At 46.5% G+C, this 27,052-nt stretch overlaps 1 protein-coding gene across 1 annotated transcript in view; it reads left to right on the forward strand.

The window, feature by feature from the left end:
• The window catches only part of TBC1D8B (TBC1 domain family member 8B), a 783,045-nt gene that overhangs the window by 526,005 nt on the left and 229,988 nt on the right, over positions 1 to 27,052 (forward strand). The window contains exon 13 of the mRNA XM_069212396.1: positions 3,482 to 3,611. Coding sequence (XP_069068497.1) covers positions 3,482 to 3,611 — 130 coding nt within the window. The remainder of the gene's footprint in view (positions 1 to 3,481; positions 3,612 to 27,052) is intronic.

Below are 27,052 nucleotides of genomic sequence, written 5' to 3' on the forward strand. Positions count from 1 at the left end.
ATTGTTCATAACACCTGAAGAAGCATACAGATACAAGCGGATGCCTTTTGGTTTGGCTTTCCCAGCAACTGTTTTCTAACGAGCCATGCATCATTTGTTGAAAGGAATGCCACAAGCCACTTATTTTCAAGATTACATATTAGTATTTCGTAAAGATATAGTTGAGCATGATGAGGCATTGAGGGGAGTGTTGCGTGTGTTGGAGAACAGTGGGTTGACTGTGGAAAAAAAGAAAAGTGTAAAATCAAAGTGAGTGGGATATAATATTTGGAACATTGGATTGATAAAAATGGCATTTCTCTGAAAATGAAATTGATTGCAGCTATTGAAAAGGCTCCTTCACCAGAAAACAAGGACTAATCGAGGTATTTTTTCAGGCAAGCTGAATACTGTTCAAAGTTTATTCCAGCTGAATACTATACAAAGTTTATTCCCAATGTTGCAGACAAAACTCAAGGTATACAGGAACTCATGCCAAAGGGTAAGGTGTTTTTGTAGAGTAAGGAGTGTAAAAAAGAATTTTGTTTCTTGAAAAAGTGCATTGCAGTACCTCCAGCACTTTTGATTTCATAGATACTATCATTATTAATACTGATACCAGTAACATTGGTTTGGGTGCATTAATGTTGCAGAATCATAATGGAGTGGAAGTCATTATTGCATATGCCCCCAGACCTTTAAGAGCGGCTGAAAAGAACTATTCCACCATAGAAATAGAGGCGTTAGCTTGTTATTGAGGTATGCATTACTTCATTACTTCAGAAAATATGTGGGGGGGGACAGAATTTAATAACAAAACTGATCATAGACCATTGTTGGATGTATTCTCTGAAGGAGGGAAAAGATGGGGTTGATGGGGGGGTCCAGATGGATTTCTCTGAGAAATGCAAGATGGGTAATGAAATTGTTATGAAATGGCATATGTACCAGGAAGAAAAATGCTTTAGTTGAGTATTTGTCTAGGTTGCCTGTGGATGATATGAGTTGAAAAGTTGATCAGGATAATAACTGTATGGTTGCCAGAGTTATGATGATTGCAGATGAAGGAATTTTGCATGATGAATGAAAAAATATTTTGGAGGACAATGAAGTGTTGCAAGAAGTAATGAAGTACTTGGTGGAGGGTTGGCCTGTGAAAACTAAAGTTTCTTGTGAAGTGGAATTATTCTGTCAAATGACCAGTGAAGTTTCAGTGGGGGATGTAATGTTGCTCAGAGGGGATGCATTGGTAGTGCCAAATAAGCTCAAAAACAGAATATTGAATTTAGTACATGAAAGGCACATTGGAATGTGTGCCACTAAAAGGCGCATCAGAGGATAATACTGTTAGCCTGGTCTTGGCCGGGATGTGAAACATTTAATTAGCACCGTGCAGTTGGAGTAATCACTAAAGCTAGACAAATGTCCTCCTGTGACTTCAGATAAGTCTGACAGTCTGTAGAAGAAGGTGGCTGTAGATTTTACCGGACCATTGAATGCTTTGGGTAGTTGACCAAAGTTCGCCATTGTTGTAGTGGATTATTAAACTCGGTGGCCGGAAGTTAAATTCACTGACTGCATCACTGCAGAAGTGTTGGAGTTTTGCGTGTGTTGTGGGAGAAAAAAGAGGTGCCAGAAGTTATTGTCACTGACACTGGTGTTCAATTTGTGTCTGAGACCATGAAGAACTACTTAGAGGAGTATGACATAGATGATGTGTGTTCCTGTGTGTATTATCCACAGGGTAATGTTTTAGTGGAAAGGAGGAATAGGACACCCAAAGAAGGATTACAGTTAGCTCTCGCAGGGAGAATTGATTGGTGTAAAACTGAGGGCAAAATATTGTCGTAATACCGATTGACTCCATGCAGTGTGACCGGTAAATGTCTGTTTGAGTTGATGCAAGGTTGCAACCCTATGTCTTTATTGTCTAAGGGAGTGGAGAGAAAGAATGGTGTCCAAGGAAATACCCAAGAAAATGGCAAACAAAAGAAAAATTCTCACATTGGTGAATGGGTGAGAGTGTAGAAAGGGCACAAGGTGAATTAATATGAGAATCTACTGGAATTAAATTGTCTCGACGGTTTGAGGATTATGCTTCGCATTGACATTTCATGCTTGAGATTTATGCACTTTGTTCCACATTATACAAATATGCATGTATTAATCTGAGAAAGGTGGTTGCATGCTATAAAGTGTTATATGCTATAGAATAATAGTTGTAGATTATATTGCCTTCTGATTGTTTTTTATATATGCTTTCATTTATTTACTTATTCTTTATTGATTGTATCCTATTAATCTGTTTCATTGTTATATGATACTTATGGAGGGGAGATGTTATGAAGTAATTTCCACTGGGATGACCCCTTCTGAGATTCCATTCTATAATGGAATCTGCTGTGGAGTCTGCAGTTACTGGCAGAGCTTATCCTGGGAGGATTTGATTTACTTAATAAATATAAGGCCAATATCTTACCTACTGCTGTCTTCATATTTACTTCACCTAATTCTCTAAAAAATGGAGAGTAATCATTAGGGTCTAGAGAACAGAACTGTAAAGTAGAATACATTTTTTGGGACTAAACTTTTTATTTTGTTTTGGTGTGTGTTTCTGTATGTGTCTTTCTTAGTCTCCTAATATGTATGTTAGGCCTACCATAGGCATGTTTCCTGTTCCATTTTGGTTTGTGAACCCAGAAACCCAGTGCCTTGTACATCTCAAAGAAATATGCTTAGCTGCTGGCTGGGCGCCATACTCATAAATGCTTATATACAATGCCCCAGTAGTAGTGGGGTATGATATAAAGACTACTACCATCTTTAAGAGGGGCTTCTTGAAAGAAGTTCCCTAAGGGAATCTGTTTGCTGATGGGTTAGCAAGAACTATTGACTGGCAATCTAGTCCTTGGATTGGATCCTCTTGGGAATGTCCTTCTTGTCAAGCTTATGGCTCTAGTCTAACAGGGTGCCTTCCTTGAGGGATATTTTTAAGCCTTTTGGAAGGCTGAGGTGCACAGCACTCCTCCTGGACAGCAACCATAATTGCTTCTTCGCTTATACCAGGGAGCAGCTTTTATCGCTAACTCGCTAGTAACAACTAGAGTGTTCCGCTCGAGCTCTCCCAATCACACGTGACCTGCCAGTCATTTTGACAACCCCCACACATACAGGAAGGCATTACTTGATCAGCCCTTGCATCATTCATTTATCTTAGAGGATACAAATTAGCAACATCTAATAATGTGGCCTGACTGGTGCTCAGCTCTGAATGTTCCCACTGCTGTCCCACTAATCCACACTTTCACATACATAACTGCAGGAAAGTTGGACCTACCTCAACAAACACATGAACTTGGTTGTGCATGTTATATCCTCGATATGTTTATTATTCAGTTGTATTTTGTAAACTTATGGTGAGAAAATACATTTTATATTTGAAGATGGCTATTATCTCTGTGAATCTATTTTTAACAGTTATCTAACAATTTAATTTTTCCAGATTTTTTGACAGCATGGTTAACAAGGACAGTCCGTTGCCTACTACTGTACAGCAAGCCCCAAGCATGAATGAAGGGAAGGGCTCTAGCACCAAAGTGGATATTACAGATTTTATCAGAGAAGCAAATGATGTAAGAATATTTTATTTATGTATTGTTACAAAATGATTTGACATTAAGCTTCCAATGTTGTATACATTTTATCCAATTTCACATTTTCAATTTGTCTTTTTGTGTTTAAATATCTTTCTACAAAACTCAGATGGCTATGTCTGCAACATCTAATGATCAATCATTAGAATTTGTTTTATTAATTTGTCTGTTCATCAGAGTTGACTCTTTAGTGAGAGACAAGTAGGTCTGTGTCCATTCCTTCAGTTTTTTTGCAAGAGGGCAGGAGAGGTCTAACATGTTGCTGCAAACTAGAAGCTGAGGGTGATGAGATGTGGTCCATTCCAAAGGAAAGTGAAGAGGCAAGAGTTGGGCAGAATAGAAGGGAAAGGTCGGCAAATGCATTAAGATGAAACAGGTGTCTCACTGTTAGGCATAAATGTTTTTTGAAACACCCAATCACTGTAGCTAGGGATGCATTGCATTCTCCTTATCTGATAGAAATGCTGGGGAAGGTTGCGTTGGCATGATCGGCATTGGCACGGATATGACACCGGATCTGGAGGAGCCCTGAGTGGCCGAAGCCAAAGCCACCAGCATGGAATCTGAGGGACCCCCATCCAATCCCCCATGCCCCAATGGCACTGCAGAGGTTTCGGTCTGCCCAAAAATGAGGCGAATGGCCTCATAAAAGTCCTTCAGCTGGGCAGGGGTGGCTCTGGCTCCTGGAAACTCAGGGAGGCATGGAGCGGACCCAGAAGTAGGCTCTGTGGACAGAGACCTAGAGTGTTGATGCTCTTCCCATGCAGCGTCAGCTGTGCAACAGTTCGAAGTCGAAGAACGTTTGGCCTTCTTTGACTTCTTCTTTTTGTGACCCGAGTGTCCTGAAGTCTTGGAGTGTGATGACGAAGAGTGGTGGTGGCTCTGCAAGCGGCCTTGAGACCTTCTTCTCGACACAAGATCGGGAACAATGTGGAGGCTAGTGCTGGACCGCCATGAGCTTCAGGGACCACTCCCTCAAAGCCTTTGGGTTCATGTTCTGGCACTCTGAGCATGACTTCGGGTCGTGGTCGTGCTCCATACACCACAAGGTGCGATCTGTCACAAACATCATTCTGTGACAGGAGTCACACTGTTTGAACCTGGTCTTCTGTGACATCCTTCAATGCACCAAAAGAGTCAAAAATGACAAAAAAAGGTCAAAGCTAGTCAAAAAATGAATAAGGGTAGCTCTCTCCTGATCTGCATGTTGTGTGGAAAGAAAATAACTGACAGCACGCCGGATTGGTGCCTATATAAGACTGCAATGTCATCATGGCAACCACTACAGACACGGAGTTGACCGACGCCACACAATGGCACGCAAGGGTACTGTTCGAAGTAAAAGCTCCAGATCCAGTCTGACACCTGGGGAAAATTCTAAGGTAAGTAATCTGAAACTGGAATATGTCTCCACCAGATAAATCATTACCGAAGGTAAGTAACTTATACCTTTCAGCATTCTCTGGAAATCTTCATCCATTGAGTGCTCCAGAAATAACCTTCTCTTCAGCTACCAACTGTTAGAAAATCATTCTTCCAGTAATTGTAAGAACTCCTCTGTTATGAATACATCATATAATGTTAATCTGATTTCCACTACCATGTAATCTCAATTACTATATGACTGGCTACTATAAGTACACTACTCCATAGCCACAAACCAGACAGTGTTGTAGTGCCTACTCTCCATTGCCTCATCTGTGTTTGCCCCATCACAGGTTCCGTATTTTACCACAGTTGCAGTATCCGCTGACAGTAATAATTAATTTGTGCTTTCATAAAAAGCTTAGTAATTGCTTTGCGGTTATCAGTTTGGCTATTTGGGTGTGAAGACTGTGGTGATGCTTTGTGCAGCTCGTGAGAAATTATAATCATGGGTATCGGTGAATTCGCTCTGGGGAAGCTCATCGCTGTTCCAATGAGTTCATGAGGAATTACTAGCCTTGTAATTTCTGAGAAACATGTTTTCTAATTTAAGTTGAGGCTTAAATTATATATGTTGGTGCTGATATGTTTTATAGAAACACTAGGTGTTGGTGGAATTGAAAGAACTCCAAACACCTCACGATGGCAGTTATTTTTTAAAATGTTCAGCCAATGTAAAAAGGAGATTACCAACCATTAGGTCTAAATTTGTTTTTGTGGGAAACCATTGTATAGCCTATAATTGCAGAACCCAGGAAACAAATTGAGGTCATGAAGATGTAATATTTGTCAAGATAAACATGGTAAGATACTGCATGGAACCCCAGGACTGGAAACAGGTTATCCTTAGTGGATCTGTGTGATAATTAAAATAACAAGAACACAAGAAGAAACAATTATGAACAACCCATAATGAAGAGAAGGGATCTTAATGTTACATTGTCTAGAAAAAAGAAAATAGTAAGAGGGTTACCTCTAAACATATTCCTTCACCTTTTGTGTCCCACATTTTAACCTTTAACAGAGCCCTAACCCTAATTTCAATCTTTCACAGTCCTAAACTCAATTTAAACTTAACTCTATCCCTATTTTCAGATTTATCATTACTGCAATTGTTACCCTTAAGCTAGCCATTGAACTAACCCAGACCCTAACTATAATACCCACCCTAAACCCAAATCAGTACCAACCCACAATTCAGCTGTAAACATAGAAATAGCCCTTAGCCATAAAACAACCCTAATCCTAACCATTCCAAACACTCAAATACAAATTCCAGCCGTACTCCTACAATAGTCGCATCTTAAAAAACTAAACCTATGTGAGCTCAAAATTGTAATGGGATTACTTTTTCATACTTGATGTGCACAAAATTAATTTCATGTTTTGTGATTATTTTTTCTTCAAAATAGATTGCTTCATTGTTTTCTGAATCTTTACTGAATCCTGTCCTAACAAAATTAGATTAGAGACCATACACCCCTCTCCTCTTGTTCCTTTGTTTTATTCTTCCTTTCCTCACTTTGTCCTTTATTTTGTTTCTTTTCCTCCACCTATTTGTTGTCTTCTACATTTCTCCTCCCTTCTGCATCTCCATCACCACCTTTGTTTTACTTGAATTCCTTTGCCAGGATTTTTCTTCTTTCCTTGCATTCTTTCCTACCTCACTTTTATCTCAGACCTTTTTTTCTCACCTTCATCATTATCTTCCTCCATATCTTCTTCGCACTTCTGCATTTCTCCCCGTCTCTTTTCCCTTCTTACTCACATTTTTTTCCATTTCCTCAGTTTGCTCTACTCTTTACATTGGCATGACGGGGACTGGTTTCTTTAGAGAGATGAGGATGAGAAGAGATTATGACGAGCCAGGGAAAGGCTAGTGGAAAGGGTGCCTCGGGGCCCCTGTGCATAGCCCCGTTGCGCATGTAATTGCCCGATTTATGGGCAGCGATATCCGCGACGGGTGCTGCTCCATGTGGAGCTGGCGCCAATGTACAGGCCCACTGAAATGTTAGTAATGTGGCCGGCGGGGTCTTCAATGCGCTGGCAGTCTTTTGGAGACCGCCAGCGCCAAACTCAGCAGGTTTTCCCACCGAGTTCGTAATGACCACATTAGCCTTTGCTTTAGTTTTTATTGATGTGCATCCCAAGTGGTTGGAGTTCACTTTTAAAAGAAATAATTACTAAAAGCACAATTGGTTGGTTGAGAAATGTGTGTACTAGGGAAGGCCTATCTAATTGCATTATTACTGCCAAAGGAACTCAATTAAACACTGGAGTTGCAAGACCTTTTGCAAACTTGTTGTGTCAAGCCTATTCACACCATTCTTTACAACCTACAAGAGAATGACTTGGTGAAGAGGGACAAAGGATTGGTCATTAAGAGCAGGATGGATGTGCAACCTGCATTCTTAGATATTGGATAGGCCTGTTGCACCATGGTCAACCATTGTACTGGACTCACTCCTTCGTGGTCATGTGGCAAGTATCCGAATGATCCTTGCTTGGTTGAGAGATGTTAAAAAACGTGAGCCCTCACTCAACACTCCTCATAAAAGTTGGGCAGCAATGGGAGATTGGGTCAAGTGAAAGCTGGAAGGGCTGTTGGGTGACTTTCCAAGTACAGAGAGCCTTATAGGGTAAATGCTGTTAGGATATGTTGGACATGTCAGCCTTAGGTGGTCTTTCCCCAAACTTTTTGCCTGCTTGCCTCCATCTTGTCTGGATTTTTGCTCTGTTGGCCCTAGGACTCTCTGGACTCTACCACTGCTAACCTGTGCTAAAGTGCATGCACTCACTCCCCTAAACATGGTTTGATTGGCATATTCAGTTTTCATGTAAGTCCTGTGTAGAGGGGTGTTCCGTATATCCCGGGCTAATACATGAAATGCTACCGGTGGGCCTGCAGCACTAATTGTGCCACCCACTTAAGTAGCACCTTAAAACTTGTTCCAGGCCTGACATTGAAGCCTGCATTTAAAACCCTTGCCAAGCTGTAAACTCCCTTTTTATTAGATATGTCACCCCTAAGGTAGGCCCTAGGTAGCCCATTGCGGCAGGCTGCTGTGTAATTAAAAGGTAGGACATTTTTAGTTTCACATGTCCTTATTAAAATCCATAAATTGTACTTTGCAAACCAGAGGTGGTAGATATGTCATTTTGGTATCTATAAACTTGTAATAATAAATCCTCTTTAGTGGTAGTCTGATTTAGTATTACAAGTTTGAAAATGCACTTTTAGAGAGTCAGCATTTTCCTGCCCTTTGCCCTCTGTGCCTGCAGCTTGCCTAGGTCACATGACTGGGTGTAACTGACAGTCCGAACTGGTGGATTCACCCCAGAGAGTCACACAATAATAGTATTAGCAGGGTCTGAAAGGCCTTTCCACTGACAGGATGGGGATGGTGGGTGGAGCTGGGCACAGCCTCACTCCCACCTGGAAGGGCTGAGCTCTACTGCTACTCAATAGGCTTAAGAACCCTGCATTGTCTTTGCAGCCAGCTAGCAGCCAGAGCAGGGTAGACAGGAGATTCCTGGAACTTCATAGAACAATTCTGGAAACGTCTCTAAACTTCTAGGAGCTGGGCACCAGAGTATAAAAATTGGGCTCTCAGACCTGCTCCTCAGTTCGCCTCTGGACTTGCGGAAGCACTCTCAGAGGACTTGCTGCTGCTGTGGACTCTGTCAGACAGCTGCTGTAACTAGAAGGACTGTTTTGCTACTAGAGCGTGCTTTGAACTTTCAGAGGCCAGCCCTTAGAGTCCTGCATCACCACCTGTACCCAGGATGTCAGAAGTGACTCCAAGGGCTAGTTTAGCTGGTCTCCTGTTCTAAACCACAGGGACATAACTGTCTCCCAACATCTTAACCCTGTACCTGGACCCATCCTGAGTGAGTCTTGAACCCCCAAGAGGTCTCCATCCACTTCTGGACCCTTGGTTGTGATGCGAAAGGTGCCCAGGTGGCCATTTTATAAAACTGAGGACTTGCTATTTTGAACCTTAAACTTTAAAAATCCATAAATCCTTTTCTTGATTTTGATGGTTTTGTTGTCAAGTAATTTATTAGAAATTACTCTGTTTCTAAATTGGCTTGACATTTTTATTGTGTTGTGTTTTCAGTGTATTGCTGTTTGTGTGCTGCATAAATACTTAACACGTTGCCTCCAAGTTTAAGTTGACTGCTTTTTGTGCCAGGCTACCCGGGGTTAGGCACAGGTTAAATTAATGATTTAATGATTCACCCTGCAAGGGATTGTGGCTGTTGCTTGACCAGGGCTCACACCCCAGTCAACTAACAACCCAATTTTTGACAGGAGAGATTGTGGTCCTGGATAATGGTAAAAAATGGAATAGGAGAAGTGTGGCCATATGTCAGAGTGGTGTTCAGTGTACCTTATCCTTAGGCTGTAAGCTCTACTCATGGCAGAGAAAATGTATGCCATTTTTCCTTGACCAAACCAAGGACCATTGCGTTTATTTTTTTTCTTTTTATTTCTTTTTTTATAAATATTTTTATTAACATTTGCCATTTACAGGTTGCATTCTTTACTATATGTATGTACAGTTTCAGACATTATTTGTACTTCTTCATCATTATTCTTTTTTTTCCCCCTCTTTTTTTTTTTTTTTTTCCTTTTCAGCATGCGTCATTGTTATTTGCTTCATTTATGTTCGATGTCTTATTCTGCATTCAGTTTAGTGAGGTGTAGTCATTGATTGGTCCTTACTATTATCCTGTCGGCTTATCTAAACTTAAACATGAACCTAAACTTTCTGGTGCCAATTTTCCCAAATGTCTTTTTATGTGGGTGCAGTTTAGAGCATTGTCTTATATCATCCTGCTCTTGATTAGTTCTTACCCTTTCTATTGACAAGTTGGGTCATTTACTATTCAATGGTCTTCTTCTTGCTATGTCTTATTTCACTTGCCAGTTGCTAATCTGAGTCTTCTGTGTCCTTGTTTTCTTCCATTACTTCGCTTCTCCAATTTGACAATATCTCTTCCCAGGCCTGGGCTATTGGTTTTTGACGCAACCCTCTTGCTTCCTCGCTCTTCAGGGCCTGTAATTCAGCCCTCGCCCATCTCTCTACATCCCACCTCCACTCCGTTATTACTGGGGCCTTAGTTGATTTCCAGCCTGCTGCTATTAGCCGCTTATATAGTGCTAGCGCAGTATCTATGTACCGCTCCTGCACTTTCCCGATTTTGAGGTCTTGTTTCAGGCCTACCAAGCATATCGCCGGGGTCTGTGGGATTGGGCATCCCACTAGCTTCTCTAGGTCATTTGTCACCAGTCCCCATCCAGTTTGGATCTCTGGGCACTGCCATACCATATGGTCTAGATCGGCACTCACCACACCACATCTGGGGCATTCCGCTGGGGTGCCCCCATATATACGGGTTAAGCGCTGTGGGGTGAGGTATGTCCTATGAGTGTAGTTATACTGGTTATATCTTAAACGGGTATTTCTCGATACTTTCTTTGGGTATGCCAGTATTTTCCTCCACTCCCAGTCTGTGAGATCTTTTCCGAGTGTTCTTTCCCATTTATCTCTCAATGGTCTCAATTGGTCCAATGTGCCTTCAATTTGTGTTTTGTATAGCTTGGTGATTTGGTGGGCTTCTGTCTCTATTGTCAGTAGTTGTTGTAACATGCAGTGCGTGGCGGGTTCTGCGTTAACCGTTTCCCAGTGTTCTTGTATAATATGGGTTAGTCTTTGGTGCACCAGGAACTGACCTCTGGGAACCCCTTTTTTTTCTACTAACTCGGTGAATGAGCTCAGTACCCCCTCCTCAAATAGGTCTCCTATCGTCCCTATTCCAGCTCTTGTCCAGGGCCCTAGATCTGTGTCCATCCATTTCCCATCAATTGTCTCTGCCTTCAACACATGTAGTGGTAATGCCGGGGAGTAGGGTTTACCTATTCCTATCCTCTTTGAACATCTCTTCCAACACCTCAAAGCTACTTTCGTCAACAAGCTTTTTCCTTGGAACTTCAGCTTTCGTCCTATCATTTCCGATATGATCTCTTCCATGCTTAACACTCTGCTCCCCGTGTGTCTTTCTAGCTTGCCCTCCCCTGCATTCCATCTGGCTGACCACTGTAATTGACAAGCTAAATAATATAACTCAAAGTCGGGAACTCCCATTCCTCCCTCAGTAGTTGGTCTACATAATGTAGATAGTGCTGTCCGACTTCGGCCTCCGTCCCAGACTAGCTCTCTGAGTAGTGAGTTTAGTTCGTTAAACCATTGCATTGGGATCAATATCAGTAAGTTAGTAAAATAGAAAAGGAGGCGAGGTAACATGATCATTTTGGTTAGTGCTGTTCTGGCCATTATGGAGAGTTTCAGGGTTCTCCAGAACCCTACGGATGCTCTTAGAGAGCTGAGCGCCCTGCCAAGGTTACCCTCCCGTAGATCCATCTGGTCATGATACACCTGGATGCGTAGGTACCTAAATGTGTTAGGAGCCCATACCACTGTCTCCGGGAATGTCGCTGGCTGGGTACAGCCCTTTGTGATCGGGAAAACGTATGTTTTGCTTCTATTAAGTTTTAGCCCTGATAGCTCAGCAAATCTATCCAGGCCATTGAAGTCCAGTGTCCCCGTCATTAAGGTAGATTAGGATGTCGTCGGCATAGAGTGAGATATTGTGTTCACTCCCTCCCCATCTCACCCCTCTGTCTTTACCCTCCCTACGGAAGTAGGTGGCTAGCGGTTCAATGGCCAGGGCAAACAGTAGCGGCGATAATGGACATCCCTGCCTGGTTCCCCTATGGATGGCGTAGGGGGTTGAGATAACTTTCCCTGTCTTGACTCTCGCTTGTGGGGCTGTGTAGAGCAGGTCTACCCATTTTACCCATTTGTCTCCCATACCCATCTTTAGCATTACTACTCTAAGGTAATCCCAGCGGATCGAGTCAAAGGCTTTCTCAAAGTCTATAGCCAGCAACATCCCTTTGGGTGGCTTTGCTTCTGCTGGCATCTGTAAGATGGCAAAGAGTCATCGGAGGTTGAGTGATGTATTGCGATTCGGTACAAACCCGTTTTGGTCCACATGTACCAGAGCTGGTATATGTTGCAGCAGCCGGTTAGCTAGGATTTTGCTGAGGATTTTAAAATCGTTCTTTAACATTGAAAGTGGTCTAAAGTTGGTGACTGAGGCCTCGTTAGACTTTATTTTGGGCAGTGGAATCACCACTGCTTCCCTGAGTGTGTCTGGGAGAAGGCCTCTGTGTAGTGCCTCTGCATAAAGGTCTACCAGCTGTGGGGCCAATAGCTTGGGGTATTTCTTGTAAAAATCCATTGGCAACCCATCAGTTCCTGGTGTTTTGCCTGAGGCCAGCTGTGTGATAGCCTCCAGTACCTCTTCCTTCGTAATTGGGCCCCCTAGTGTTTCACCTTCTCCCCTGTCTAAGGTCGGGAGCGAGAGTGATCGTAAGAATTCCGTTAGTTTGTCTTTCTCTAGTTCGTCTGGTTCCCTATATAGGTGAGTGTAATACTCTTTAAAGGCCTCGTTAATGGGTCCAGGTTGGAATCTGTGGTTTCCTCTCATGTTGCGTACACTCACTATAGGTGTTCCCTCTCCTCCCGCTTTCACCAGCCATGCTAGCACCTTCCCCGATCTGCCCTCTTCTGCTTGTACTGTGGCCAAGTGTTTCTGGAAACAGTGGCATCTTAGCTGTTCCTCAGCGCAGGAGTAGGATTTCATCACCTGTTCGTACTCTTCCCTTTCTTGTGCACTCTTGTGCACTTTCTTTTCCCACCTATGTATCACGTCTTCAAGCTTGATTACTTCTTGTTCTAGTGTGAGCTTAATCCCGACTGTCTGCCCTATACTGTAGCCCCTCACCTCCACCTTTAGTGCCTCCCATTCTAGATACCTAGAAGACGTTGATCCTTTATTTATGTTAATTTGGTCTGCTAGGTGGGATCTAAGATTTTCTCTAAATGTCTGATCTTCTAATGCTGTTGGTGGAAGTCTCCAGATCGGAATGGGGGGCCTATCCTCATCTAGTCTCCATCTCACCAAAAGCGAGTTGTGGTCTGATATTGTTCGTCCCAGGTATTCCGTATGAAAGATACCTCTTGCTATCCCAGTAGTACACACCACCCTGTCGATTCTAGTGTGTAATTGGTGTAGTGCAGAGTAAAAGGAGTAATCCTTTTCGTTTGGGTGTTGTTCTCGCCAGATATCTACCATTCCCCAAGCTTCTATCCACTCTCTTACTTTCTTCGTTGTTTTATGTGTCGCTGCCCCCTGTAGTGGAGGTAAAGAGCGATCTAAGTCTACATTCATGACACTATAAAAGTCTCCTCCTATTAATAAGTCCCCATTTTGTTGGCAGGTGATGCGGCTCGAGAGACGCTGCAGGAAGGGTGCTTGATCTTGGTTGGGGGCATAGATGCTTCCCAGCATTATTGGGATCCCATGTAGTCATCCCTCCACCACCACAAATCTGCCCTCCCGATCTACCTCTATTGATCTCGCTTCAAATTGCACACCAGCACGGATCCAAATCAGCGCCCCCCTGGAGTAAGACGAGTACCCGGTGGCAAACACCAGTCCTCGCCATCTGCGTTTTAACTTTTCTACCTCGTTCGTTGTCAAGTGGGTTTCTTGAAGCATTGCTACATGTATGCCTCTTCTTTTCAAGTAGGCCAATACTTTGTGTCGTTTTACCGGTGACCCCATTCCCCGTACGTTCCATGTCAGGATGCTATAGTCTGTCATCTGGGTATGTCTGTGAGGGATGCTGGTCCCACCCCCTCCCATTAATCTCTTCTCTCTGTTGTGTGTTCTGTCGACCCACATGTGTATGATATTTTCGGTTTATGCACCTATTAGTTCCAAACTTACGCAACCCCAACTCCCCCACCCCAGGGCCCCTCCCTAACTGTAGGGTGCCCAGAAAAAATGTGCCAGTGAGCAACTTAATACAACAAGTCTGTCTAGTTCTCGCCATTCTACTGAATAGGCGAGAAGTCTGTTGGGGGGGCTGGTACAGAGTCCGTTGGGGCCTTACTTCTGGTCGGTGTGCCCCACCTTGGTGCGCGGCTGCACCACAATCACCCTAATTCGTCCGCCGTCTGCGGTGTCACTGTCGGCTGGTTCTCTGAGCCGCAGGTGCTCTCCGCGGATGATGCTTCTGTGTCGTCCGATTCATTGTCAATTTTCCTCTTTGGTGAAGTTTCTTTGTTCATTGAGGCCGCTGCTCTTAGGGCCTCTCTTTTACTCAGGTCTTTCTGAGTCTGTGATGGACCATCTCGTGAACGGGGACTGCGTCTCGTCCTCTTGTTCCCGCCTCTGGCCGGGTAGGTGGGATCACGCCCTGGGCCCTCAGTTTGCTTTCCGCCGCTTCCTCGGGTCTCCAGCCATTCCCAGGCTTCCTCTGGACTAGGGAAGAACTTGGTGCTACCGTCGATCATCACATTCAGTTTGGCCGGGAAGATGAGTGAGTACTGTATTCCCTCTTCTCTCAGTGCTCTCTTTACTGCCATAAAGGAGGCTCTCCTATTTTGAACCTCAAGAGTAAAGTCTGGGAAGAGGGTCACTTCTCCGTTGCCTACTCTGTGGGGGCCCATCTCCCTAGCCCTCTAGAGCAGTATGTCCCTGTCTCTATAATGTAGCAGACATGCTATCACCACCCTTGGCGGTCGACCTGGTGCCGGCTGTCTCGCAGGAACTCGGTGCGCTCTCTCTAGCGCGAAGAATGGTGTTAGGCAGTCTGGAGCTACTGTCTCCTTCATCCACTTCTCCAGGTATTCCACCATGTTTGTGCCCTCTGTTCCTTCTGACAGACCCACCACTCGTACATTGTTCCTTCGGCTTCGTCCCTCTGCATCTTCTGCTCTTTGTTCCAGCCTTGTTATTCTCTCCATCAAGTGCAGTACAGTGGATTCCAAGTCCTTTTGTCTCGGGGTTATGTCTGTCAGGATCTTCTCTGTGTCTTTAACTCTGTCTGCTAGCTTTTGATGATCTGCTCGGAGGAGAACCACTTCCACTGCGACCTGACTGATGTCGTGTTGCAGTGTGGTTTTTGTGTCTTCTATTGCTCCTAGGATTTTGTCCAATTTTTCCTGGATTGTGTTGGTTCATGCTTGTCTCCACCTCTACTTCCATCAAGTGCCTCACAATCCATTTTTTTCCCTCCTCGGCAGCTTTTTGATGTCATCAGCGCTGTTATATCGGGTTCCAGCCTTGGGTATCACTTGTACCTCGGGCCTCTGTGTGCTTCTACTGCCATCTGTTTTAACCCCCTGGTGGTTCTGTTGGGAGCCGTACCACTCGCCTGAGTTGTTTATGCGTATGTGGTGCTGCTCCTCAGTGCTCGGGCTGCGTCACAGGTCCGTTTCGCCCTTTGCCAGGCTCTCCCTGATTCCTGCTCTCTCGGTTCTTTTGCTTGTGGGGTAGTCCCTGCGCCCCGTATCCCAGCGATTTACTGCGCCTCGGGGAGAGCCGACAGCGTCCCCCACGCACAGGGACAGGCCCGCTCACTCTGCTCCACTTGTTACGACCTCGATAGGCGGGCGTCACTCCCTCCGTTCTGCCAAGCGAGGGTAGTCGTCCCCCGTTCTGCTCGTTCACTCGGGGCCAGGGGTCACTAGCATTCCATTCTCCTTATATGTCCGCACCTCCTCTATTCATTTGTTCGAGCCCTGGCATCCGGCGTCTACGTTTACTCAAGCTCCCGGTAGGCCCCAGGTGCGGCGGGGTTTCTGGCTCATGGTCCCCCCAAGTCAAGCGGCTCTTCTTCACTCTACACCGCTATCTCTAGCGGCAGATCAGCACTTCTCAGGAGCCGACAGCGTCTCCCGCGCTCAGGGGCAGTCCCGCTCCCTCCGCTCCGCTTGTTACTGCCTCAATAGGCGGGCTTCACTCCCTCCGTTCGGCCAAGCGAGGGTGGTCGTCCTCCGTTCTGCTCGTTCACCTAGAGGCAGGGGTCGCTAGTGTTCCACTCACCTTATATGTCCGCGCCTCCTCTGTTCAGTCGTTCGAGCCCTGCCATTCGGCGTCCACGTTTACTCAAGCTCCCGGTAGGCCCCAGGTGCGGCGGGATTTCTGGCTCCAGGTCCTCCCAAGTCAAGCGGCTGTTCCTCACGCGATTACCGCTATCTCTAGCGGCAGATTAGCACTTCTCAGGAGCCGGCATCGTCCCCCCCGCTCAGGCCCGCTCCCTCCGCTCCGCTCGTTGCAATAGGCGGGCGTCGCTCCCTCCGTTCGGTCAAGCGAGGGTGGTCATCCTCCGTTCTGCTCGTTCACTCGGGGGCAGGGGTCGCTAGCGGTCCACTCTCCTTATATGTCCGCGCCTCCTCTGTTTAGTCGTTCGGGCCCTGCCGTCCGGCTTCTATGTTTACTCGAGCTCCCGGTAGGCCCCAGGTGCGGCGGGGTTTCTGGCTCCAGGTCCCCCCAAATCAAGCGGCTCTTCCTCACGTGGCACCGCTATCTCTAGCGGTAGATCAGCCCTTCTCAGGCGCCAGCTTCACTCTGGCGGGGCTCTGTTTTTGCGGATAATTGCAAGGCCCCGTCGGAGTACACGGACTACGCGTCCGACATCTTGGCTTCCCTAGCCACGCCCCAAGGACCATCGCGTTGATGATCAGCTTTTTGTGGGATTCTCTAGGGCAAACAAAGGATAGGCTGTGTAGAAAATTATTTTGTTAAGGCGGTGCATTGTCCCAAAAACTGCTTCTGGAAAGTCTTAAGGTGCATTCCACTGGGATTAACACTGCCACCACTGTGTTGGCACATGGAGTACCTGTCCTTGACATCTTTCAGGCTGTGTCGTAGAAATCAGTGGCTACATCAACAAAGCTCTACTCCCTTGACACCTAGGTCTGATGCAGTTGGCCTTTCACCCACTGGGTGCTACAAGGTGTTCTGGTCTGAGCCAACTCCACAGACCCTCTACCTTTGGAATGTTATAATTTGGTATGTCTTCTAATGGTGAGAAATCTATGGTTAGACATATCCATGAGAGGAACAAGTTACTCACCTTTAGTTATGCACTTTCAGGTGGATGCTCTATATTACCACATATTGTGCACTGATCTTCCTCATTTCTGTTCTGGAAAGTGTTCTCTTTTTACCATCTGCAAAGGTCCCAAATTACATGAAACGTTTCAAGCAAGAAACTGATGTTGGTGCGCGGTGGTGGAGCTTTTTTATCATTTTTCATTCACTTCCACGGCTGAACAAAGCCTAAACAAAGCCACACAGAGCAACACAGGAGTACTGCTACGAGAAATGTCTGGATCCTGTCTGGTGCCTGAGAGTATATTCTAAAATTGAGGAATCTAGGGTTAGAAAATCCACCAGAAATACAATTACCAAAGGTACATAACTTGTTCATTTGCAGCTCTCCGTTGCTGAGCTCTTATGTAAGTATCACCTCAGTGTAAACTGTAGGGCAGAGAACGACATGCGTAGAAAACAAAATAACTCTAACAAAAAAAAAAATACCTCTAACAAAAATAGAACATGACCAGCATCATGGAGGTAACATATGCCAGTACTATTCTCGTTATGGCAAGGAAACTGAAGTACATCAGTGCCTTATAGTTCTACTTCTGATAAAAAACGACAACATCTTTACACTTCTGATAAGGCTACTTCTGTTGGGGTATGCTTTAACTTATTCATACACCAATGACAAGATGCAATCTTAGATTGATTGGTTGGATTTGGCTGCATTGAGTTCATAAACACACTAAACACTACACTCAAACAGATCATTTTGTGGCACATAGTCAATGTCTCTCCTGTTAGTAGTAGCAACACTGCTACTAAAGGGAGTTATGGAAGACGAGGGACTTTTACCCAAACAGATCCAAGACTGTAGTCCATTTGTTTTCAAAGTGTAAAGAAGAGCAATGGGTAATCAACAGGTAGAAGCCAACTAGTTAAAAATGACTACCCGCCAAGGTGCCATCCCCTTTCTGTGGAGCATGATTTCTTAGTGATAGTGTGATAGTAGACCAAAATGATGCATACTTTCAAAGTTCTAATGCTCCCAAAATAGGGCAAGTATATGGGCCTTGTGGTAGATGGTGAACATTGATAATCCCTTGTCTTACCTTTTGCAATAAAGTCTGATATGTGTCTTTACAAAATTTCTGATGCCTTCGTCTTACTGTTGGTTCCTAACCATGCGCATATAACCAGGTGCCATACTGGATCTGGAAGATTTTTCAGCATAGCCTCTGAGTAGATTACGTTGTGTGGCTCCTCATCAACTCTGCTCCACCCCAGAAGTAACAACTGGAGCCGTATGTAGACACCACTCATGTGCTCTAACGTTAGTTCCTTTCTTTCCACACCTTCACATGTGGATCCGGAGCTAGCTCTGTTTTTGTTGTCAGTTTATTAGCTTTTTCTTCTAAATGTTTCCAATGTGCAAGGTAAATTTCACCGACTTTAAACCCTTTAGGGTCTCTCAAAAATAAATGTCTGTGACAGATCCCCACCAGGTATGCCTCCATTGTCTAGAGTCAGGCCATGACTCCAAGTCTTGTGGGGAGTGTGCCCTAATGAATCCAAAGGCAATTTAGGACTGCAAGGCCAACGTGTTCATCACTGCACATAACCAGAAATCACATTAAGGCTGCTATGACTCAGACCCGCTTCTGTCCTTGGGGGCCAGCCCCTGGACTGATCTTCATAATACTGAAAGTCTTCAGGAACGCTAAGTCAAAGTAGAAGCACCAAAAGTCCAAGCACCCCTTGCCTCAATCTCACCGCTCTCCCTTGGAGAAGGTGCAAGTATGTCAAGATGCTCTGAGGTCTTGATCTCAGTCCCATACCGAGAAAAAGATTCTTCAAATTGTCACTCTGCACCCTAATTTTCTGGGTCTGACCAAGCTAGATGGCATACGTGGGCTCTACAGTGGGATCTGAAGTCTCACTGGGCTCATCACCGGGGGAAACATTTGGATTCCAGGTAGGTGTTGGAGGAGACTGCACAAGATCTATAGTAGTAGTTCCTGAAGTACTGGATGTCATCTTGGTGAAATCCATTTACACAGAATGCTGGGACACTGGCTGTTGTGGCTTGGTGCAGTGACCCTGATCTGGACCCATTACAAGCCAGACTATTAAACGTGCTACTATTTGTTTTGTCTTTGCCCCAGCTAGGTCTTGCAGTGGTTCTGTTGCAGGTTGTCAGCAATTACAGCCTTTCGTGTTGCCGAACCAACCATCTTTATTCAGCTCATCTGTAGTGATGCACTTTCTTAAAGGTTAAATCCACATTTTTTCCCTGAACCCTTTTGTGATGCCACAGTGGGACCTCAACTTGGTCCTCACTTTTCTAATGTGCACTCAACTTGAGCCACTAACAGGATCAGACAAGTGGATCCCCTACCCACCCGACTGAAGGTGCAAGAGGTTAGTCGACGGTGATGAAGGAGAGTCAGCACTACACCCAAGAAGACGAAGTCGAGTTCCTGGAGAATGCAGGTGATGTCTCACGCCAGAAAGAGGATTGCAGTCCACCAACAAGCCTTGGCACATGCAAAACGCACAGTTACTGGAAAGTGCAGCTGCCCAGGACTAGGAAGGACCAGGTGGACTCCACCCAGGAGGGGGGTCAGAGAGTGCCCTCAGCAACACAGAGAGCCCACAGAAGCACAAGCAGCACCCACACAAGTCCCACAAGAGAGGGACATGAAAGTCGAAGAAGTAGCCCACTCAGCACTACGAAAAGGGATCACACACTGCTAGAGACGATAAGTCTTGGCTGCTCATCCACAGATACCTCTAGAGAGCCTGACTTCTAGGCACTGACTACACTACACTTATAAGGGATACCTGGTATAAGGTGTAAGTACCATCGGTACCCACCACACACCACACACCACACGCCATCCTCCTACATTGGTGGTGCAGCTGTGAGATAAGCCCTTGCAATTGCCTTATCACTCTGTCACCTGTGGTGTCCACAGGAAAGACCACTCCTTACCTAGAGGTATACATAGTACCTAGTGCAGAAAGCTAGTCTCTAAGGTTAAGTTAGCTAGAGAATAGGCACAGCCCTTGCTCTAAATGTCTTTCTGAGAGACTAGGAGTTTGGTAGGTTAGGCCCACCCTACAATGTAGGGCCTACACTATCCTAACACACACCATTTCTGCAACTGGACACACCTCTGAGGTCATGGACTCTCCCTATGAGAACCTGACCTTCAAGTAATTGAAGGGGCTGTGTGCAGAGAAGAAGGTGGACATGGGGAGGAACCCTAATACGAGTGCTCTTGAGCCTCCTCCTCCAGGATGACCAGGATCAAGCTGGTAGCCAGGGAGAGGTGGAAGACGAAGTAGACTTTAACGTCTGTGAGGTAGAACAGGACATTCTAGACCTAGGGGAGGGGACCTGAGAGTATTATCATGTTCCTAGCACACCCACTAGCATAGCTGGGAGTGGGAAGGGAAGCCATACTGGTAGGGCCCTCTTTACACCCAGAGGGCAAGTAGAAAGGGTTACTTAGCCTAGGAATAGACCCCCTCTGCTCACTCTCACATCACTTCAGTGTCTGAGGGATCACACAGCACAACTCCAAGGGATGACTCTATAGATAGAGAGCTAAGGAAAGTGAAACTGGTGGAGACCAGGCTGAGGCTGCAACAGTTAGCCCTAGATATGGAGGCCTTGGCAGTGGAGAGAGAGAGGCAGTGCCATGGTGGCAGCAGCTTAGGCTTCAGGGATCACAGAGCCAGGGAGGACTCCTTGGATTCCAAAAACCCTCACAAAATTGTTCTCCCATACAAGGTGGGGGAAGACATGTATAAGTGATTTGCTGCTCTTGAGAGGGCCTGTAAAGTTCAGAGGGTCCCTCAAAGGCAGTGGGCTGCTATCCTCTGGTTGTCCTTCTCTGACAAGGGGAGGGATAGACTTCTCACTCTCAGAAAAGAGGATAAAGGCAATTACACAGTTCTCAAAAATGCACTCTTAGAAGGGTTTGGACTTGCAAATGAGCAATACAGGATTAAGTTTGGGGAGACCAGAAAAGAGTCCTCACAGGATTGGATTGACTTTGTGGATTGTGCTGTGAAAGCTTTAGAAGGCTGGTTACATGGCAGCAAAGTTTCTGACTATGAGGGCTTGAACAACTTACTATTGAGAGAGCATATTTTGAATAATTGTGTGTCTGCTTTGTTGCACCAATACTTGGTAGACTCAGGTCCGACCTCTCCCCAATAATTGGAAAAGAAGGCAGACAAATGGGTGAGCAGAAAAGTTTATACAGGGGGTGACAAAGACAAGAAGGAAGATGGTAAGTCTCATGACAAAGGTGGGGACAAAGATAAGAAAGTATCTTCATCAGGACACAAAACTCCTCTGGGTGTGGGTCTAAATCGTCTTCCCAGAACAAAAAGCCTTGGTGCTATATTTGTAAATATAAAGGCCATAGGGCAGGAGACAGCTTCTGTCCTAAGAAAAGCACCAAACCTCCCACCACTACAACCCCCACTCCTACAACTAGTGCCCCTAGCAATAGCAGTAGGTGTGGGAAGACTAATACTACTAATATTCAATCCAAGGGTGTAGCACTGCTAACTCTGGGAAGTGTAGTGGGAGCTTGTTTAGTTAGGGAAACAACTGAGGCTGTTTTAGTCTCTGATAGTGTCATTGACCTTGCCACCCTTGTTGCTTGTCCCTTTAATATGGATAAGCAACAACCCCTAATCAATGGTGTTCAGGTTGAGGCCTACAGGGACACAGGTGCCAGTGTCACAGTGGTGACTGGAAAACTGGTGTCCCCTGAGCAACACCTACTTGGTCATCAGTACCAAGTGACTGATGCCCACAACAATACTGTGAGCCACCCCATGGCAGTTGTTAATCTCAGCTTGGGGGGTTGGGGTGTTACTGGTCCTAAAAAGGTTACAGTGCCCACAGACCAACCTGTAGAGTGTCTACTAGTGAATGACTTGGATACTTCAGCTTGGGCTGAAGTAGTGTTGGAGTCTCTTGCAGAAATGCTGGGCATTCCTGGGCATATCTTTGCTTTGCCAAGGGCTAAGGCCAAGAAGCAAAGGGAACAGGGAAACCTACATCCTGAATGTATGGACCAGGAGCTTCCCAAAAGCAGGGGTAGAAAGGGTAAGAAATTATCCCCTATCCTCCCCTCCACTGATGATTCCCCCTTTGAGGAGGAGGAATCTACTCCTTGGACAGAACCTTCACCTGAAGAACTCAAAGCTGACACAGCTGAGCTCTTGGGTACAGGGGGGCCTGCCCGGGAGGAATTAAGTATGGCTCAAAAGACTTGTCCCACACTTGAGGGTTTGAGACAACAAGCTGTCCGACAGGAGACAGGGGATATAAGTGGCACCCACAAGGTGTACTGTGAAGACAATCTCCTGTAGTGAGAGCCTAGGGAACCCAAGCCTGGTGCCACCAGGAGATTTGTAGTACCACTGCAATACAGAGAGTTTTTGTTAACCTTGGCACATGACATTCCCCTAGCTGGTCACCTGGGGCGCAAAGCAAAACCTGGGATGGACTGGTCCCTCACTTTCACTGGCCCCATATGTCAGGAGAGACAATGGAGTTTTGTCTCTCCTGTGTCACCTGTCAAGCCAGTGGCAAGACAGGTGGCACTCCAAAGGCCCCCTCAATTCTACTGCCAGTGGTTGGGGTACCCTTTGAAAGGGTAGGGGTTGACATTGTTCGCCCCCTTAACCCTTCCACAGCTTCTAGAAACAGATTTATTCTGGTGGTGGTGGACCATGCCACCAGGTATCCAGAAGCCATATCTCTTACGACCACTACTTCTCCTGCAGTGGCCACAGTCTTACTGGGAAATGTTTCCAGGGTGGGTATCCCAAAAGAGGTGTTCTCAGACAGAGGTAGCAACTTCATGTCTGCATACTTAAAAGCTATGTGGAAAGAGTGTGGTGTAACCTAGAAATTCACCACACCTTACCATCCCCAAATAAATGGGTTGGTTATACGTTTTAACAAAACACTCAAAGGCATGATTAAGGGACTCTTTGAAAAACTCAGGATGAGATGGGATGTACTGTTACCGTGCCTCCTCTTTGCCTACAGGGAGGTACACCAGAAAGGAGTGGCCTACAGCCCCTTTGAACTCCTCTTTGGTCAACCTGTTAGGGGTCCACTTGCTCTTGTGAAGGAGAGATGGGAACAACCCTTGAAGCCCCCTAAATAAGATCTAGTGGATTATGTACTTCGTCTCAGATCAAGGATGGCTGAGTACATGAAGAAGGCCAGTAAAAATCTTCTGGTCCAGCCAAGAATTGCAGAAGCAATGGCATGACCAGAAGGCTGTCCTAACTGTGTACCATCCAGGACAAAAAGTGTGGGCCCTGGAGCCTGTGGCTCCCAGGGCACTCCAGGACAAATGGAGTGGACCACACACCATTGTGGAAAAGACCAGAACACACCATTTTGGAAAAGAAGGGTGAAGTCACTTATTTAGTAGACCTTGGCACTCCAAGAAGTCCCCTCAGAATACTTCATGTGAACCGTCTAAAGCCCTACTATGACAGGGTTGACAACCCTGCTCAAGGCCACTGATGAGGGACAGGAAAAAGAGAGTGACACACTCCCTGATCTCTTCTCAAATTCTGCAGCTGATGGCTCAGTTGAGGGGGCAGTCTTAGCAGATTGCCTTTATGAGTCTCAAAAAGAAGGCTGCAGAAATATCCTAGGGCAGTTCTCAGAACTGTTTCCCCTTACACCTGGACAGACCACATGAGGGGTCATTCTGACTTTGTACCACCGTCAGAATACCGCTGCGCGGTCAAAAGACCGCCGCGGTAATTCTGAGTTTCCCGCTGGGCTGGCGGGCGACCGCCAGCCCAGCGGGAAACCCCCTTCCATGAGGATGCCGGCTCCGAATGGAGCCGGCGGAGTGGATGGGGTGTGACGGGTGCAGTTGCACCCGTCGCGATTTTCAGTGTCTGGGCAGAAAATCTTGGTGGGGCCCTGTTAGGGTGCCCCTGCAGTGCCCATGCCACTGGCATGGGCACTGCAGGGGCCCCCAGGGGCCCCACGACACCCGTTACCGCCAGCCAGGTTCTGGCGGTCAAAACCGCCAGTACCAGGCTGGCGGTAAGGGGGTCGGAATCCCCATGGCGGCGCTGCCTGCAGCGCCGCCATGGAGGATTCCCTAGGGCAGCGGGAAACCGGCGGGACACCGCCGGTTTTCTGTTTCTGACCGCGGCTGTACCGCCGCGGTCAGAATGCCCCTGAAGCACCGCCAGCCTGTTGGCGTTGCTTCCTCCGTCCCCGTCAGAATGACCCCCTTGGTGTTAACACACCATTGATACAGGGGGCAGCCTACCTGTTAAGAGTAAAATCTACAGGCAGCCTGGCCATTGGCACACTGGTGTCCCACTGTAAGCCCTTAGTATATGGTACCTAGGTGCCCAGGGCATTGGGGGTTCCAGGAGATCCCTATGGGCTGCAGCATATATTTTTTCACTGATAGGAAGCCCAAGCAAAGGATTCTGCAGCACTACCATTGCAACCTGCGTGAAAAGGTGCCAGCACCATTTTACTGCCACTTTTCACTGCACCAGGTCACTTATAGTTCACCCCTATGGCAGGCCTTCTAGCCCAGAAGGCAGGGTGCAAAGTACCTGTGTGTGAGGGCACCCCTGCACTAGCAGAGGTCCCCCGACGATCTCCAGGCCCATTTTCCCCGACTTCATGAGTGTGGGGATACCATTTTATGCGTGTACTGGACATAGGTCAATACCTATGTCCAGCGAGATAATGGTAACTCCGAGCATAGGCATGTTTGGTATCAAACATGTTGGAATCATACCCTAATGCTTTTGCAAGCATTAGTTGTATCATCTCAGGCATTCTGGGGGCTCCTTACAGGACCCCCAGTATTCTCATTTCAGCCTTCTGAGGTTTTCCAGGCAGCCAAAGCTGCCACCTCATAGACAGGTTTCTGCCCTTCTGTAGCTAGAGCAGCTCAAACCTAGTAAGGCAGAACAAAGGATTTCCTTTGGGAGAGGGGTGTTACACTCTCTCCCTTTGGAAATAGGTTCTACAGGCTGGGGAGGGGTACCCTTCCCAAGCCACTGGCAATGCTTTGAAGGGCACATTTGGTGCGTTCCTTCCATAAAACAGTCAACACGGGTTCAGGGACCCTCAGTCGCTGCTCTGGCGTGAAACTGGACATAGGAAAGGGGAGTGACCACTCCTCTGTCCATCACCACCCCAGGGGTGGTGCTCGGAGCTCCTCCAGAGAGTCCCTGGGTTTTGCCATCTTGGATTCCAGGTTGGCAGGGAACTCTAGGAGCAGTGCCAGCAGGTGACGTTAGAGCCCCCTCCTGATAGGTGGTCACCCAGCTAGGTGACCAATCCCCCTTTCAGGGCTATTTAGGGTCTCTCTCTTGGGTAGTTCCTCAGATTCGGATTGCAAGACTCCAGCAGGATTCCTCTGCAACCTCCACATCGACTTCTGACCAAAGAAACTGCATCTGGATGCTCCAGGACCTGACAAGCTGCAACAAAGAAACAAGACGCCTCCTGCAACATTGTATCCATGGCTCCTTCCAACAACTGCAACATTTCCCTGGTCGTGCATCCTCTGAGGGCAAGCTGTCTTCAGCTTGCACCAGAAAGAAGGAATCTCCCTTGGGGTGAAGGAGTCACTCCCCTGCATTTGCAGGCACCAACTGCAATGACAACCGGCTGCATGGATGCCCCCTCTCCTGCTGAGCTGCGTGGATCCTGCATCATGGGTGGTGGACTGAAGTGGTCCCGATGGTACTCTCTTCCAGCTCTCCAACTTGGGTGAAGGTAAGCCCTTGCCTGCCCACGCAGGACAGTACCCCAGTGCACTGCGTCCTTTGCAGCTGCCACGGCTTGTTGGAATCTTTTCCAAGGGATCTTCAGGCATCTTAAAGCTCTAGCACTCCATCCTGCAACGCACAGCTCCCTGTGTGGTTCTCCGGTGGCGTGAGATCCCTTTTCATGGTGCTGCATGGGCTCCTTCAACTTTCCTGCTTCCGTCCTGTGGGACTCCGGTGGGTGCTGCCTATGCTTCTGTGGGCTCTATGTGTTGCTGAGGGCCTACCTCTGGTTCCCCCTCCTGGGTAGAGTCCACCTGGTCCCGGGCAGCTCCGCTTTCCCCTAACTGCGAGTTTTGCGTCTGCCAAGGCTTGTTGGTGGAATCCAAAGACGGAAACCCGACTGCAATCCTCCTTTTGGCGTGGGACATCACCTGCATTGTCCAGGAACTCAACTTTGTCTTCTTGGGTGCAGTGCTGACTCTCTTTCATCACTGTCCACTCACCTCTTGCACCTTCAGTCTGGTAGGTAGGGGCTCCTGCCCTTCCCTGACTCTGCTGTGCTTGTTGGACTTGGTCCCCTTCTTCCACAGGTCCTCTTGTCCAGGAATCCACTGTTGGTGTCTTGCAGTCTCTTCTGGGCTTTGCATTAGTCTTCTTTTCTTCAAAGTGGGTGTTCTGGGGAATTTACAGTTATTTACTCCTGCTTTCCTGGTCGCTGGGGGGTGTTTTGGTACTTACCTTTGGGCTTTCCTACTACTCGCAGCTCCCCTCTACACACACCACTTACCTAGGTGGGGGACTGACTTTCGCATTCCATTTTTTAGTATATGGTTTGTACTCCCCCTAGGGCTATTTCTCTCTATTGTAATTTTTCACTAATAGCACTGTTTTATAACTGCTTGTATGCCTATTTCTAATTTGTGTATTACTTACCTCCTAAGGTAGTATAACCTCTGTGGTATTGTTTGGTATTTGTGTCACCAAAATAAAGCACCTTTATTTTTGTAACACTGAGTTTTTTCTTTCATGTGTGTGAGTACTGTGTGACTTCAGTGGTATTGCATGAGCTTTGCATGTCTCCTAGATAAGCCCTGGCTGCTCATCCACAACTACCTCTAGAGAGCCTGGCTTTTCAGACACTGACTAAACTACACTAATAAGGGATACCTGGACCTAGTATAAGGTTTAAGTACCATAGGTACCCACCACACACC

The sequence above is a fragment of the Pleurodeles waltl genome, chromosome 2_1 (assembly GCF_031143425.1).
Source record: "Pleurodeles waltl isolate 20211129_DDA chromosome 2_1, aPleWal1.hap1.20221129, whole genome shotgun sequence".
NCBI classification, from domain to species: domain Eukaryota; kingdom Metazoa; phylum Chordata; class Amphibia; order Caudata; family Salamandridae; genus Pleurodeles; species Pleurodeles waltl.